Here is a 15,541-nt window from a genome sequence, read left to right as displayed (position 1 = left end):
TCCATTTTTATTTGGAAACAGGGTCTCCTAAGCCAGCGTGCATGGCTGGCTTCGAACCTGCGCGATCCTCCTGTCTCCGCCTCCCAAGCATGGGGATTACAAGCGTGCGCCACCACGCCCGGCTCCCATATTTCTTTTTAAATAACATTATTTTGCTTCACCATTTAGAAACAAAATAATCATAATTCCTTTTTCATGCACTCTATCACTGCTGTCTTTCATTTTGCATACACATTTTGTATACACAAACATCCACAGACATATATTTATACATATATAAACATACTTGATTGTTGAGTTTTCAGCAAATTTGTTTAGCTTTTCACTTGTTAGGATAGAGAAGAGACTTCCAAGTTCCTTACATGCAGAACCCCAAACCCCAAGTCCTTTTACTGCCTAATTTCATTATGTAGGAACTTCTGCACTATGCTGGGTAAAAGTGATGAGAGGATGGTTACAGATCTAAGGGGGAAGTCTTCAGTCTTTCATGGTTAAGTATGGTATGGAGTATAGATTTTTCATGGATGCTTGTATAAAGTGCAGAGGGTTCCTTTCTCTACCAAATTTGTGAAGAGTTTTTGATCAGGAATTGGTAATGGTTTTAACAAATGCTTTTTAAAAATATACTAAAAGCCAGGTGTGGTGGCACATGCTTGTAATACCAGCATTTGGGAGGTTGAGACAAGAGGATCACAGTTTGAAGACAGCCTCAGCTACTTAGTGAGGCCTTTTGCAACTCAGTGAAACTTTGTTTAAAAATAAAAAATAAAAATATAGGGCTGGGGGTGTATCTTGAAGATATAATGCTCCTGAGTTCCATCCCCAGTACTGCAAATATACATATACATATATATATATATATATTTGATATGTATATCAAATATATTTTTATTTAAAAATATATGATAATATTTTTCTTTTTTGGAAATATGAATGATTAATTGCACTGATATTTTATCATGTAACTAATTTTAAATTCTAGGGATAAACTTCACTTGTTCATTATGCATTATCCTTTGCACACATTGCTGAATTTGATTTGCTCATATGGTATGAAAGATTCTGCGTCTATCTTCATGAGAAATACATTATGTAGTTTTCTTTTCTGGCAATATCTTTGTCTGATTTTGTTACCAAGATAATGCTGGCCTCATAAAATAATTTTGTAAGAGTTCTTTTCTAATTTTGTGGAGAGTTTATGTAGAATTGGATTTTTCTTAAGATGTTTAGGGGAGTTCACGTACAAAGCCATCTGCTTCACAGATGGATCTTTCTTTTTATGGGTAATACTTAAAATTCATTTTTAATTTATGTACAGTAAAAAAATCACTTTTTATTTACAGTTTTCTGCATTCTATCAAAGACTTGTACTCACATAACAACCAAGATGCAGAATAGCTCTTTCCCCTTCTCAAAAAACTTAATTCTCTCATGCTACCCCTTTGCAGTCAGACTCCATCTTCATGAATAATCTCTGGCAACAACTGATCTGGTCTCCATCCTTTTTGTTTTGCCTTTTCTAGAACATCATTTAAGTGGAATCACAAGATAGGTAATCTTTTCAGTGTATTTTCTTTAACTCGGTTTAAATGCTTCCGAGATTTATCTTTTTTATTGTGTGTGCAAGTTGTCACCTTACATTACACAGATATATGACAATTTGTTCTTCCACTCACATTTGAGAGACATTTAGGTTGTTTTGAAGCTTTAGCTATTGCGAATAATGTCTGATAATTTGAGGCTGTTATCTGTTGGTTGTCTTTGAGAATTGGTCATATTTTCCCGTTTCTATCATGTTGAGTCATTTTGAACTGTATGCTAGACATCTGGAAAATTATGCCGTGAAGCTCTGGGTCCTGTTCAAATCTCCTAGAGATGATGGCTCTGTTTTTCAGTTGGCAATCTACCTTGTCAGTTTCAGATCACAAGTTCTGCTCCAGTGCTTAGGTTTTAAAGCCTCTGCTATACTGTTTGCATTGGTATGGTACGTGGGACACTTAGGACTTGTTCTGAGACCCTCGTGGTGTTATTATAGTTCTCAAAGCCTTAATCCTGCTTCTTTGGGCATATTCCATGTACACACAGGGGGACAGCCAACCTTGTTATTGCATAGGTTCAAACAGACTCAGGATCACCTTCTCCAGCTACCTCTCACATGGATTTTCTTTATACTTCCTATTTTCATGGTCCCTCTTTGTTATGAGCAGAAAGATTGGGTTTTCCTAAAAATGTCCCCCTACGCTGTTATTAGTTCCACATAATTGGGGCTGCACAGCACATAAAATAGCAAGAAAAATGAGAAGAACCTGAGAATTCCCCCACACCCTTTCCCAGTTCCTCTACAGAAGCAATGTTCTCTTTTTCTTTGGTTTCCTCAGTCTGGCAGTGACAGTACAAATTTGTGTTGGAGCTGACCTCGAGGCCTCAGACAACAGAACAAAAACAAACAGGGATTTCCCTATACTCTGTGTATGCTAGGAGCCCCTTTCCTTCTACACAGTTCTTAGTTCAGCCCACTTTGGGATAAAAGTCAGAAGATAACGGAGGTAAAAAAGAAAATTTACAGCCAGATTACGTTTGTAATCCCAGCACTTGGGAGGCTGAGACAGGAGGATCACACAGGTTCGAAGCCAGCCTCAGCTACTTAGTGAGGCTCTCAGCAACTTAGTGAGACCCTGTTTCCAAATAAAGTATAAAAAAATAGCTCTGTGAGTATAGCCTGGATGTAGAAAAGCCCCTGGGTCCACCCTCAGTACTACAAAAAAAGAAAAGAAAGAAAAGAAAAGAAAGAAAAGAAAAAACTTACTGGTAGAATCTTAATTCTTAAAATGGGTGTTGGGTACAAAAGTATTCTTTTTGCTAATAACTTATTCATACCTTATATGCATTTTTCTATATAAATAAACAACTTTACACTACAGATATGAAGACAAACCAAAATAAAAATTGAAAGCTGGGCCCAGAACCACTAAAACTGGTAAAGGTCCAATGAAGCAAATACATAGTTGTTCTGGAGGGACATTATTATCATCTAGAATTTAAAGTTGTTCTGGAGGGACATTATTATCATCTAGAATTTAAAGTTGTTCTGGAGGGACATTATTATCATCTAGAATTTAAAGGATTTTCACAAGAGAGAACTCGCACTGAGGATGGGCTATGAATAAAAATGTGTGAGCCATGAAAGGAAATATACCACCATGAGAGTAAGTTTTTTTTTTTATGCAACAAAAGAGAAATAGTTTTAAATAAGCGTAAAAATAATTAAAGAGACAAGATGAGGTAAAGAAAGTGTAATAAGTAAACAGGGAAATTTTAGAGAAAGTACACTTGTAAAAGACACAAATAAATACTCTAAAAATGAAACTACAGCCAAGGGGCTGAAAACTCACTGCAGATACTAAACACTGGTTTAGCAAAAACTGGGGAAAAATTGGTGAGTTAGAACACAGATTTTCTCACCTGGAATGAAATACAGAAGACAAAAAAAAAAAAGTGCAAGTCACGTAAAAACAGTTAAAGCACATGAATAGTCAAATTAAAACTCAAATATATGACCAAAGAAGAGTGCCAGCAGTAACAACTAGAAAAAAATGGGGAGAGGCTGAAGATTTACAAGTTGAGAGCTTCAGATAAAGAAAGCATGTGGATTTCTGAGCAGGATAAATAAAACTAAATCACAATTCCAATTCTCCACAAACATCCAGAAAATATAACCCAAACCAGAAAAAGACATAAACAGGGCGTGGTGGCACACACTGGTAATCCCAGTACTTGGGAGGCTGAGACAGAAAGATCTCAGGTCTAGGACACCCTCAGCAAGTGGTGAGACTCTCCTCAACCTAGTGAGATCCTGTTTCAAAATAAAAATTTAAAAAATAGGGCTGGGGGTGTAGCTCGAAGGTAGAACACCCCTGGATTCAATCCCCAGTACTGAAAAGAAAAAGAAAAAAAAACTCTCACAAGTATAAAATACAAAAGTCATCACAAATCATTAACAAATTGTATTTAGTAATTTATATAGAAAGGATAACATAATATGATCAAGTGAAGTTAATCAAGGGAATGAAAAGTGGCTAAGTATTTGAAAATCAGTCAATCATTGTAATGTACTGTATAAATAAATTAAAAGTTAACTACCTATGGTACAGGAAAAAAGCATTTGACAAAATGCAACACTCATGATAGAAAGTCAAACAAACTAGGAATTAAATTTCCTTAATCTGATGAAAAGTGTCTATAAAAGAAATCTTCAGCAAACTTTATGGTCAATGAAATAGCAACTACACTTTCTTTCAAATAACCGCAAAGAAGACAAGAGCATATAACTGTTTTCACAGCTCCAGTTCAGCAGTGTAGTGGCAGGCTTAGTGCAATAACGCTAGAAAATAAATGCAAGTTGTGTAGATTATATGGGAAGAAATAAAAGTGTCTCTTTAGTTTCACACACAGATTTCAAATGGGTCTATCTATGTATTCATTAAATACCTCTCAGTATTGTAGGTTTATTAGTGTAGGTTTTTTAGTTCATTAATGTGTGAATAACAGAAAAATCATAAATATAGTACTCTTTATGATTCAGAAAGTTAAAGTGTTGCAGTTTCAAACCATAATAAATTCTTTGGTACATTTTCTTTTGAAAACACTCCCATGCCCTCTGCTGTCCATTTATTGAACATAAGCTATTAAATAAAATATTGCTATTTATATTTAGATGGTAAGAAATCCTCCACCCATCTATATTTACAGTAAAAAAAAAATCTTTATTTTTAGTTAGTCTTGGGGAAAATATATGGTAATAAATGCATTCAAAATTTATTTCTGAGCTAGGCGTTGTGGCGCACGCTTGTAATCCCAGCATTTGGGAGGTTGAGACCGGAGGATCCCAGTTTTCAGAGAGCCTTAGCTACTTAGTGAGGCACTGTGCAATTCAGTAAGACCCTGTTTCAAAATAAAGAATAAGGTTGGGCGTGGTGGCGCACGCTTGTAATCCCTGTGCTTGAGAGGCAGAGACAGGAGGATCTCACAGGTTTGAAGCCAGCCTTGCTGGCTTTTATTTCCAAATAAATAAATATATATATATTACACACAAACACACACACACACACACACACACACACACACACACACATATATATATATATATATATATATATATATATATATATATATATTAGGTCTGGGAGTATAGCCCGGAGGTAGAAGGGTTTCTAGGAACCCCAGTACCACCATAAATGAATAAATAAATAAATTAATTAAAGAATAAGGCCGGGTGTAGTGGTGCACACTTTTAATCCCAGCATTCGGGAGGCAGAGACCCTGTTTCAAAAAATAAAGAATAAAAAATTAGGGCTGGGGGTGTCACTCAGAGGTAGAATGCCCCTGGGTTCCATCCCCAGTACCACAAAAAAATATCATAAACGTAACATATGCTCACTACTGATAACACATAAGAAATGTAACCACTCATAATCTCACTGCCTAGAGATAGCCACCATTATAAAGTGACATTGACCCAGAAAATAGAATTTATATTAAATTTGTTATTTTTACAGATTTGGGATCATATTATACACATAATTTGGTATTTAATTTTTTCATTTAATATTATATTATAGAATATTTGACATACCATTGATGCATCTTTGAAGTGAAAATTTTTAAATGTTGCAAAATATTCTTAGTTTGTACTATTTATTTTCTTATTCGTGGGCATTTAGATTGATGACATTATTTTCCATTATAATTAACCCTGTAAAACAAAATTTCCTGAATATTTCTATTGTTAATCCCAGAAGTCAGACTTTCTGGGTCATAGATGCACACACTTCACACTTAATACTTAAAACTCCGAAAATTTTGTGCTCATACTCTCACGAGAAGTGTATATTCGTAACTAGAGAAATGTTTTTTTCAAAACTGAAGAGGTAAAATATATCTTACATGTAAGCTATGGATATGGCAAAAGTTATATCTAATTCTGTGTTTATGAATTAAATACTTCTTTTTTTCTTTAAAAGTATTCAGAAATAAGGACATTTGGTAGAGTAATAAGAGAGCCAGACCTTCTAATTGCTTATCTTAATGTTTCTGAATGTTTCCTCTTCTATAATGCAAGGAAGATAATAATTGTACTGCAAAATAAAGTTTCTGTAAGGATACAGTGATGCTTGTGAACATCTTCTTAAAACTATAATGCCATAGAGATGAAAAGTACAATGTTTATTGGTTACAATTGACATGTGGACAGATTTGATACTGGCCTGCCTGTTTTAAAATGTAATTAACTGGCGAGTGTAGTAGTGCACGCTTGTAATCCCAGGGCTTGGGAGACTGAGACAGAAGGATAGCACAGGTTCCAAGTCAGCCTCTGCTACTTAGTGAGGCTCTCAGCAACTTAGTGAGACCCTGTTTCCAATAAAATATAAAATAGGTCTGGGAGTATATCCTGGAGGTAGAAAGCCCCTGAGTTCCATACCGGTACCACAAAAAAAAAAAAGTAAGTCCTTACTATCCTTAATGGCAATTTTGAGATACGATCTTGTTAAGTTCCCCATGATGGCCTGGAATTTGCTATTCTCCTGCTTCAGACTTGGAATTGTTGGAATTATAGGCATGTGCCACTTTCCTGCTAGTATCAACTCTGTGTGTGTGTGTGTGTGTGTGTGTGTGTGTGTGTGTGTGTGTGTGCCAGGGTTTGAACCCAAGGGCATTCTACCTCTGAGATACACCCCCAGACCTTTTTATTTTTTATTTTGAAACAAGATCTCTCCCATCCAAGTGCTAATCAGACCCTACCCTGTTTAGCTTTTGAATTCAGACGAGATTGGGCACATTCGGGTGTTATGGCCATAGGCCCTAATGTACATAATGTATACTTACAAACATACTACGTCAATCATTAAGCCAAACATGAGGAGGGAGGGAGGAGGAAATGAGGTAGGAAGTGAAGAAGAGCTAAATGCGTGATGTGTGCATGTATGCCTCTACCATCTTTGAAGATGTATGAATACAGTGTGCAATAAAAAAATTAAAAAGAATAAAAGAAATTATACATCAGTGGAAATATAGAAAAATGTAAAGAAATATTTGCCTTTTATTAAAAGTATATGTGTGTTTTACTCCTTTTTAATAAAAAGTACACGGTCTTTTTGTAAAAAAGAAACAAGATCTCTCTAGATCCCTGAGATTCTTGCTAAGTTGCTGAGGCTAGTCTCAGCCCTGTGACTCTTGTCTCAGTCTCTCCAGTACTGGAATTACAGATGAGTGCCTCCACATCCAGCTAATATCAATATTTTTCTCAATTTTCAGCCTCATATAGAAAAGTAATTTTAAGTCAATTTTATTTACTTTATTTGAAAGTAGTAAAATGGCTCAGTTGCCAATCCCATTAACTTAGCTTGTCTAGAAAAAGAATTACCATAGAAGCAATTCTTTATTAAGGATTCATCTTTAATCTAAAACTACCTAGCACTTCTACAGAAGTGCATTTTCAACTTGCTTAACCAGTGCCCTTTTCAAATTTCTTTTCCACTTAATGCCTGCAGGTTTTCATGAAAAAGGCAGTTTGAAGATTAGCCTAAAAATAATTATGACCATGTGACACACAAAGTTAATGACCTTATTCATTTAGTGGACCCTTGCTGAACCTAAAAGGTAGCATCTATCACGAGTCTTCTCTAAGGGAATAATATGGAGGAAGAAAGGACTAGGTAGACAGAAAAGATAACTAGTGAAAGCACTGAATTAAAAAAGGATGGCTAGCAAATAAATAAATAAATAAATAAATAAATAAATAAATAAATACCTGTGACTGGTGGCCATGAAGGTATTAGCCCTGTCTCCGTATCACTATAGCTCCCAAGAATCATGATCATCACACTTGGCTAAGAGTTTCAGTTTTTTTTAAGGCATTCAGTTTCAGTACTTGTATTTGATCAAATACTATTGTTTAAAAGTGTCTTGGCTAAAGAATTTAGGGAGATATTTGTAGGAGGAAGTAGGAGAAGTTAGGGAGAGAGACCAGGCAGGTAAGGAGGAAATGAACTCTATTTTTTTTAACTTCCCACAGTCTAATAAACTAAAGTTAAGAGAAACCTTACTCAGTACAATCCATTTGATAAAAATGGATCTGAAGAATCTAAAGAAAATGGACTGAGAAAATATCCACATGACACACTTAAGCTCTTTCCACTGAACCTGGTTGATTCATTTTCTCTCTCTCTCTCTCTCTCTCTCTCTCTCTCTCTCTCTCTCTCTCTCTCTCTCTCTCTCTCTCTCTCATCTTTTGTGATACTGGGGGTTGAACCCAGGGGCTTTTCTACCTCTGGGCTATACTCCCAGACCTATTTTTAAAATATTTTATTTGGAAACAGGGTCTCACTAAGTTGCTGAAAGCCTCACTAAGTAGCTGAGGCTGGCTTCCAATCTGTATGATCCTTCTGTCTCAGCCTCCCAAGCGCTGGGATTACAAGCGTGGGCCACCACGCCCAGCTTTCTTCTTCATTTTTTTTTTTTTTAAGCTCTAAAACAGGATCGTTTGTAGTCATAGATCAATGCTCTGAAACAAGTTCTAATTTCTTAAAGTTTTCTTGGTAAGTTAGAATCAATATTACTGTGAAAATAAAACAGTACTTTAAATTTCAATTTTGTAGACTGTGCACTTTGTTGCTATACATTATCTCATTTGATCCTCATAAAAACCCTCCGGAGGCAAGTCAAGGACAGTATTATTGTTATAAATTTAAAAGCAAGTAATTAAAATCCAAAGAAATCCAATGACTGGCGTGAGATCGCTTCGAATCAGGAAAAGTCAGTTTCTAACGCTATTCCAATACAGTATCTCCTATCAAAGACTAAGTTTCCTCAAGAAGCTTCAATCTGGCTGTGTTTTGTCAAGAGATTCTTTGTGTCCCCGGGGACCCCCACTAGATCAGCGAAGTTTGGGTCTAACCACTCATTGAGAAGACTCTTGCTTTGCAGCTAGTTTTCATCTTTAAAAGCGCAGGTTCTTACCCCTTGCCTTGGTCCTGATCCTTATTTAGGTCCTAATTTTCACTTTAGGTTTTGGCTGCTTGGGTCTCACTCCAAAGCTCCACCCTCTCCAAACAAGAAGTCGCGTCCTGGGTATCCAAGGTAACCACGCAGCTGTACCCCGCGCTTTCCATTGGTCAATTGGTTTTTACGTACTTCCCCCGCCCCCTCAACGGCCAATGGACTTGAGGCACAGACACCACGCCTTTCCCAGCCGGGTCCACCCGCGACGCCCCTTCCCGGTCTCTCCACGCATTGCCTCCTGGGATATGTAGTTTCAAATCCGCGAAGCGTCTCGCCGTCTGGCTTTGTGGGAACTACGCTTCCCGTCGGCCTTCGCGAAGGGGGCGGGAGTCGGACGGAAGTCCGGGTCAGGGTTTGCGCTTAGAGATTTGAAATTCCAATTCGCCGGTGCGGTGGTGCCGCGGAGGTCTGAATCCCCTCCCGTGGCTCCAGCGAGCGCTTGCAGACGTCTCCTGTTGCCTGGAGGCGGCTCCCAGGTCCCGGCCACTGACCGTGGCAAGTGGCCGCCCTGTGGTTGGGTTCCCGGGGAGGGCGAGGGGCACGTCATGTCGGTCCCCTGCTACGGCTGGGGTCAGCTCCGAGTGTGCGCGGGCGCTGGGCGCTGGGCTCGGCGGGCTCGCGGGGCCCGATCCTACAGCTCCGGGGCGGGCGAGCCCGAGGCCCCGCCGCGCCGCACGCTGCGGGAGTGGGCGCTGCGGGTGAGCCCGTTCGGCCGGCTGCGGGTGCGCCTCCCCTGCCACCTGTCGGTGAGGCCGCTGGACCCCCTCGGCCACCCCGACGGCGACCGCCTGCTGGCCGCGCTGTGCGGCGAGGACGGCGCGGCGCGGGGCCCCGACGCCCTGCGGGTGAGGTACGACCAGGCTCTGCGGGAGGTGGCCATCGAGGCCGACGACCTCGACCCCCAGGCGTCGGTGGAGGTGACCGCACCCCTGAAGTTTGGCAAGTAAAGCGAAGTAAAACGGGGTCGGGTCCCGGGGCACGTTTGCAAACATCTTAAATTAGGCCAAGTTTGGTGTTTTTAATTTGTGCCTTTGTATTTGCCTTTCTAACCTTATTTACATCCTTTCGGATGCCGCCTCTTTTTCTCCTCCATCCCGAAATCCTGGATAGTATTTATTTGTGAATTGCGTTCTAAATTAAAGAAACATTTTAAATCGAACGCAAACATGATCTAGAGTAATTCTATCAAATAACATGTGCGGAGCCCCTGGTGTTCTTTGACACACTGCCATTAGCAAACTGGTTTACTTTTCAGATTGAGGTTTCTTGGTAATACAGTAAATTGCATGGTAGCTCCTCTACCTTTTTCCCTTGGTGTTCTGTCCCCAAACAACCTTGTCTATGGGCTGACTGTTCCGCATGTAACCTAAAGCAACTATTTCATAGGTATCCACCTTCTTACTGCTACATCTTCCGTTCTTTGGGTAATATTCTCATTTTTTAGGTTTGCAGGGTTAGATAGACGTAGGATTTGAAAACGTAAGTCATGATGACATATACTGGTCCATGTTACCCCTGTAATGTCATTTTAATTTGGGGGAGATTGGGGATAAATCTTTAAATTTTTCTGAATATGAGTGACTGACCTATCTGATTTATCACAATGCTTTGTTAACTCACTGTATTATTCATTCCTCTGTGTGTGTGTGTGTGTGTGTGTGTGTGTGTGTGTGTGTGTAAAAGAGGCTTCACGAATTGTAGTCTCTTGCCTTCTTTACTTTCCATCTATGTTACTTTCTCTCTTTAGATGATAAAGACCATTGCATTTGATCCAGTTGCCATAGTGGAAATTTCTCACTTTTAGAAACTGTTAACAAAGATACTCTTTCTAGAATTTAGTAATATTATGTATATAATTGAGGAGCTGCATTTCTAGGGGGTACTAAAATGCTTTGGAACTCATTAGTACTTTTTTTTCTTTTTTCTTTCCTTCTCTTTCTCTCTCTCTCTTTTTTTACTTCTAGATTTGAATATTAAGTCATCAGGGTTTGGCTGTGTAAAAGTCCAAAATATTGAGTGTGATACTTGCAATATTGAAACTGAGCAGGGGACCAGCATCTTACAAGCTGTTAAGGTATAAGAACTTTTCTAATTTTTCAGTTTTTAAAAAGTTTAAACTATAAACTCTAGTATCAAAATAAAGAGAATTTTTTTTAGAATAGCGTCATTTATTCATCAGAAATTCTTTGAAAGCTTTTGTCTTGACTTCAGTTCCGTTTTAAAGGTTCAGATGTAGCAGGTTAGTTTAGCTTCATAATTCTTTTGGATTTCATTTCAAAAGGTACAGTGATTCAGAGCTATTTTTAAGTTAAGGAAACTTTAGTTTCCACAATGATTTTCTTCTATTTACCAAAGTAAGGAAACATCTTTTTATGTACTACACATGTGCTTACAATATTAGGTTACTGCGATTACATTTTTCATGTGCCAGGTCGCTATTTATGTAAAACAGATGATTCATCTTGTTTTATAATATTTAATTTTCTTGAAATAAGATCAATCTTAGGGTAAAGGGTTTGAAATATATTTCTGATAGGTACTTTTTCGTTACTCTTAGTCCTAGCACTTGCGTAGTCAAAATGCATTATATTTTCAAACTTTGAGTGCAGGTAATTTTGTTGAAGAAAACTCAAGTCACCTTTGCTCTATACTTGCCAAAATTTTTCATTTTTAGATTTGTAAATACTAATCAGAATGATTAGTTCATTGTGTTTTATTTTATATTATTTACTTTTATTCATCTGTATTTTCATACCTGCTTTCAGTATCTGACTACGTGTGAATCATTTTAAGTTAATTTAGTTGCACAAACATAAAATATTAAGAATATATTGATATATCATTTTAGCAAAATGAGGTGGTTTAGATTCTTTTCATAAACTCTTACGCAATAAAATCTTCATCGTAAATGACTGAGTAAAAATATCACAGTTCCTTTTTTTCCTTAGAAATATGTAGTTCACTCATTGAATGCTGCAATCTCTGCATTCATCATTTTTTCCTTTTATCCTGAAAGATTTTTGTCTGTCAGTTTTCCTCTTCCTTGCATAATGGGTATAAAATTAAAAAAATGGTTTCTCAATTTTGGCAGTATTGACATTTGGGCTGGATAATTCTTCTTTGTGGAGATATGGCCTGTCTTGTACCACATCTGGCCTCTGCCTTTTAGATGGCAGTAGTAAAATGCTCCTGGGTTGTGACAAGGAAAACTACTTACAGACATTGCCAGATGTCTTCTGGAGAACAACATCATCTCCAGTTGAGAACCGTTGTGATAGGCAAATCCATGCTTCTGGTTTCCTATTATTTTTTAGTCTGTTGTCTTTGTTTTTTAGCATAGTTTGGAATAATTAATAAGCAATAAATCAATAACTCCCAGGAGAATGAAATAGCAAAATGTAGTAAGACATGAAAAATGAGAACAGTAGTATTTTATAATGTATTTTAGATTTATTAAAGAAGTCAGTGGGGCCAGGCTCAGTGGTGCACACTTGGAATCCCAGCATTTGGGAGACGGAGACCAGAGGATCGCAGTTCACCGACAGCCTCAACTACTTAGCGAAGCCCTTTGCGATTCAGTGAGACCCTGTTTCAAAAATAAAAAAAACTAAAAAAATTAAGGCTGCGGGTGTAGCTCGGAGGTACAGTGCCCCTGGGTTCCAGCTCCAGTACTGAAAAAAAAAAGAGGTCAATGGACTGTTATAGCCATTTCAAGATAGAATGAATTTAATTCTTTTTTTTTTTTTTTTTTTCAGTACTGGGGATGGAACCCAGGGGCATTCTACCTCTGAGCTACACGCCCAGCCCTATTTTGTAGTCTTTATTTTGAAACGGGATCACACTGAGTTGCAGAGGGCCTCACTAAGTAGCTGAGGTTGGATCCTCCTGTCTCAGCCTCCCAAATGCTGAGATTACAAGCGTGTGCCACCACGCCCGGCTTAATTCTATTTTTGAATATAAGTAATTTGCTGTTTGTTTTTTGGAAGACCTCTGGGAAAGAATAAAAATTATGAAATATCAATTTATATGTATAAAATAGCTCAAAGAAGAAACTGAAGAACTAAAACTGGGCCTGTGGATTCTAATGGTATCTAAAGGTGGAGAGAATTCTTGCAATCTTGGGATTTAATTGACTTATTTGGTAAAATATCTGGTTTGGTATGGTACAATATCATTATTTTGAATAAACTATAGGAATCCTCAGGTATCTCTCCTTTTTCCCTTCAAATACAACCGATGTATTTAATCTCTTGAATGGCAGTTGACATTTCTTTTCAGGTGATTTTATCATTCCAAACAGTGAGTTTCTATTTCATTCCTAAGTCGTCTTTTGTTGCTTTATTTTTATTAAAATAGAAATATTGAAAATGTTTCATTAGTATAAGTCAGTTATTTTTTTCATATTTTGTTTTTGTATTTGTCTTTCAGAGTCAAAAATTACATGTTAAAACAAAAGGAGGCCACGTGATCTGTCTTGGAACAGTTTATGGAGATATAGATATTCATGCATCAGATAAAAGTGTAAGGCTGGCTGAAACTTTCTTTTTTTTTAACTGCAATTTTGGCTTCCTGTTGGCTCACAAAGTGGGTAGCTGCTACAAAATTTATGGTATACTATTTCCTTTTCAATTTATTTAGATCATTAATAAATTAAAATTTGAAATGAAGGTGATTAAATATTTAAAATTTAGTTTGTGATTTAATACTTTTGACAGTTATTTAGTTCCTTATTTGGAATCAGTGAAAATTTAATACCTAATGTCTAGTTCTAATCCGGAGGGTATTTTTATTTGATGATCGTGCATTAAAATATATAATATCACCAGTATCATTAGGTTTGCTTGAGCACTATTTTCTAAGCAAATTCAAGAGTAAGGTTTGGAGTGCAATTCTCAGTATGTTCCACAAGGGGGCACAATTAGATAGAGCTACGGTTCTCCAAGGGTGGTGGTGGTTTTTGTTTTTGTTTTGTTTTGTAGTAGCCCTAGGGCTTCTGGTTGTTATAGAAAGATAGTCTGTATTTTTTAATAAGTTATTTTATCATCGCTTCCTGTGATTTAACATAGTACTAAGAGTAAAGGTAGAAATTTGGAAGTATAAATTATAATAGTTTTAAAAATATGGATGTTTTAAATATATAAAAAAATTTACATCTCTTTGTTTCAGATTTTTACAGTTTGCAAGTGTATGTTGTTATAAATTTGCTAAATTTAATACTAAGCTTTTTTTCAGATAATTTCTAGGGAGGAATGTGAGCATATCTTGTAGAAAGACTCTTGCTGGAATAATTAAAACAAGGTAGATTGTAACACTAATTGTCTTCATTGTTGAAATTTTATTTTCTGTTACCTTTCTCTCAGAACCACTGGGAAGCTGTTTAAATCCAAATATTTAAATATACCCTTTAGTCAGTATTTGGAGGTCTGAGACTAGAGGGGCACAGGGTTGAGGCCAGCCTCAGCAAGAGCCTTAGCAGCTTAGCAAGACTCTGTTTAAAAGAGTTTGTGTGTGTGTGTGTGTGTGTGTGTGTGTGTGGTGGTACTGGGGATGGAACCCTTCTACATCCGGGCTACACTCCCAGACCTATTTTATATTTTATTTGGAAACAGGGTCTCTTAAGCCATGGAGGCTGGCTTTGAACCTGCGTGATCCTCTTGTCTCTGCCTCCCAAGCGCGGGGATTACAAACGTGCACCACCATGCCCGGCTAAAAGAAAAAAAATCTTAAAGGGCTGGAAGTGTAGCTCAGAGGTAGAATGCCCCTGGGTTCAAATCCCCAGTGCCAATAAATAAATAAACACTTTAAATTAAACTAAGAAAGTACTGAGAGACTCCATGACCTTAGGTGACAGGCCTTTTGCGATAGAATTGCTGTGGTCATAGGGTGCAAGAGGGAAATTGGATAACTTTGCAGATCCTTCAAGCTTAGTCCTTTAATTGATGGCTTTTTTGTTTGTTTGTTTGTTTGTTTGTTTGTTGTTTTTTTTTCTTTTGCGGTACATGGTGTAGAACCCAGGGGCATTCTATCTCCAAGCTATACCCCCAACCCTATTTTTATTCTTTATTTTGAAACAGGGTCTCACTGAGTAGCAGAGGACCTCACTAAGTAGCTGAGGCTGTCCCGTGAACTACAATCCTCCTGTCTTAGCCGCCCAAATGCTGGGATTGCAAGCTTGCGCCACCACACCCGGCTGGCTTGTGTATTTGAAATGATCTCTAAGTTACCAGAATATTGTGTTTATTTAGGTATGAGTATCAGAGACTTAAATAATCTCTTAATTATTTGCTATCTTAAATAAGTTGACCATTCATTAGTTATTTATTTGTTCTAACTTTCATGGTTTATTGATATTTCCTGACTCCTACACTATTTGTTTCTTGCCTGATTGAGTTTTGTGATATACTAAAGACTATTATAGATTGTCTAGATTTTTCTATTTTATTATATATAGTGCTGATTTTTAAAGCATGTCCCTAAGTTTGTG

General features: G+C 37.4%; 1 protein-coding gene across 1 annotated transcript in view; it reads left to right on the top strand.

Annotated features, from left to right (window-relative positions):
• Nucleotides 1-9,602: 9,602 nt before the first annotated feature.
• FAM185A (family with sequence similarity 185 member A) overlaps nt 9,603-15,541 on the top strand; it is a gene marked incomplete at both ends in the record, with an annotated part of 45,641 nt that continues 39,702 nt past the window's right edge. Inside the window, 3 exons of the mRNA XM_080701188.1 lie at nt 9,603-9,996; nt 11,022-11,131; nt 13,486-13,578. Coding sequence (XP_080557314.1) covers nt 9,603-9,996; nt 11,022-11,131; nt 13,486-13,578 — 597 coding nt within the window. The remainder of the gene's footprint in view (nt 9,997-11,021; nt 11,132-13,485; nt 13,579-15,541) is intronic.

Source organism: Muscardinus avellanarius, assembly GCF_963383645.1.
Source record: "Muscardinus avellanarius genome assembly, chromosome: 9".
NCBI classification, from domain to species: domain Eukaryota; kingdom Metazoa; phylum Chordata; class Mammalia; order Rodentia; family Gliridae; genus Muscardinus; species Muscardinus avellanarius.
The sequence above is the reverse complement of the archived record's forward strand: the minus strand, read 5'-3'. Positions and strand labels throughout refer to the sequence as shown.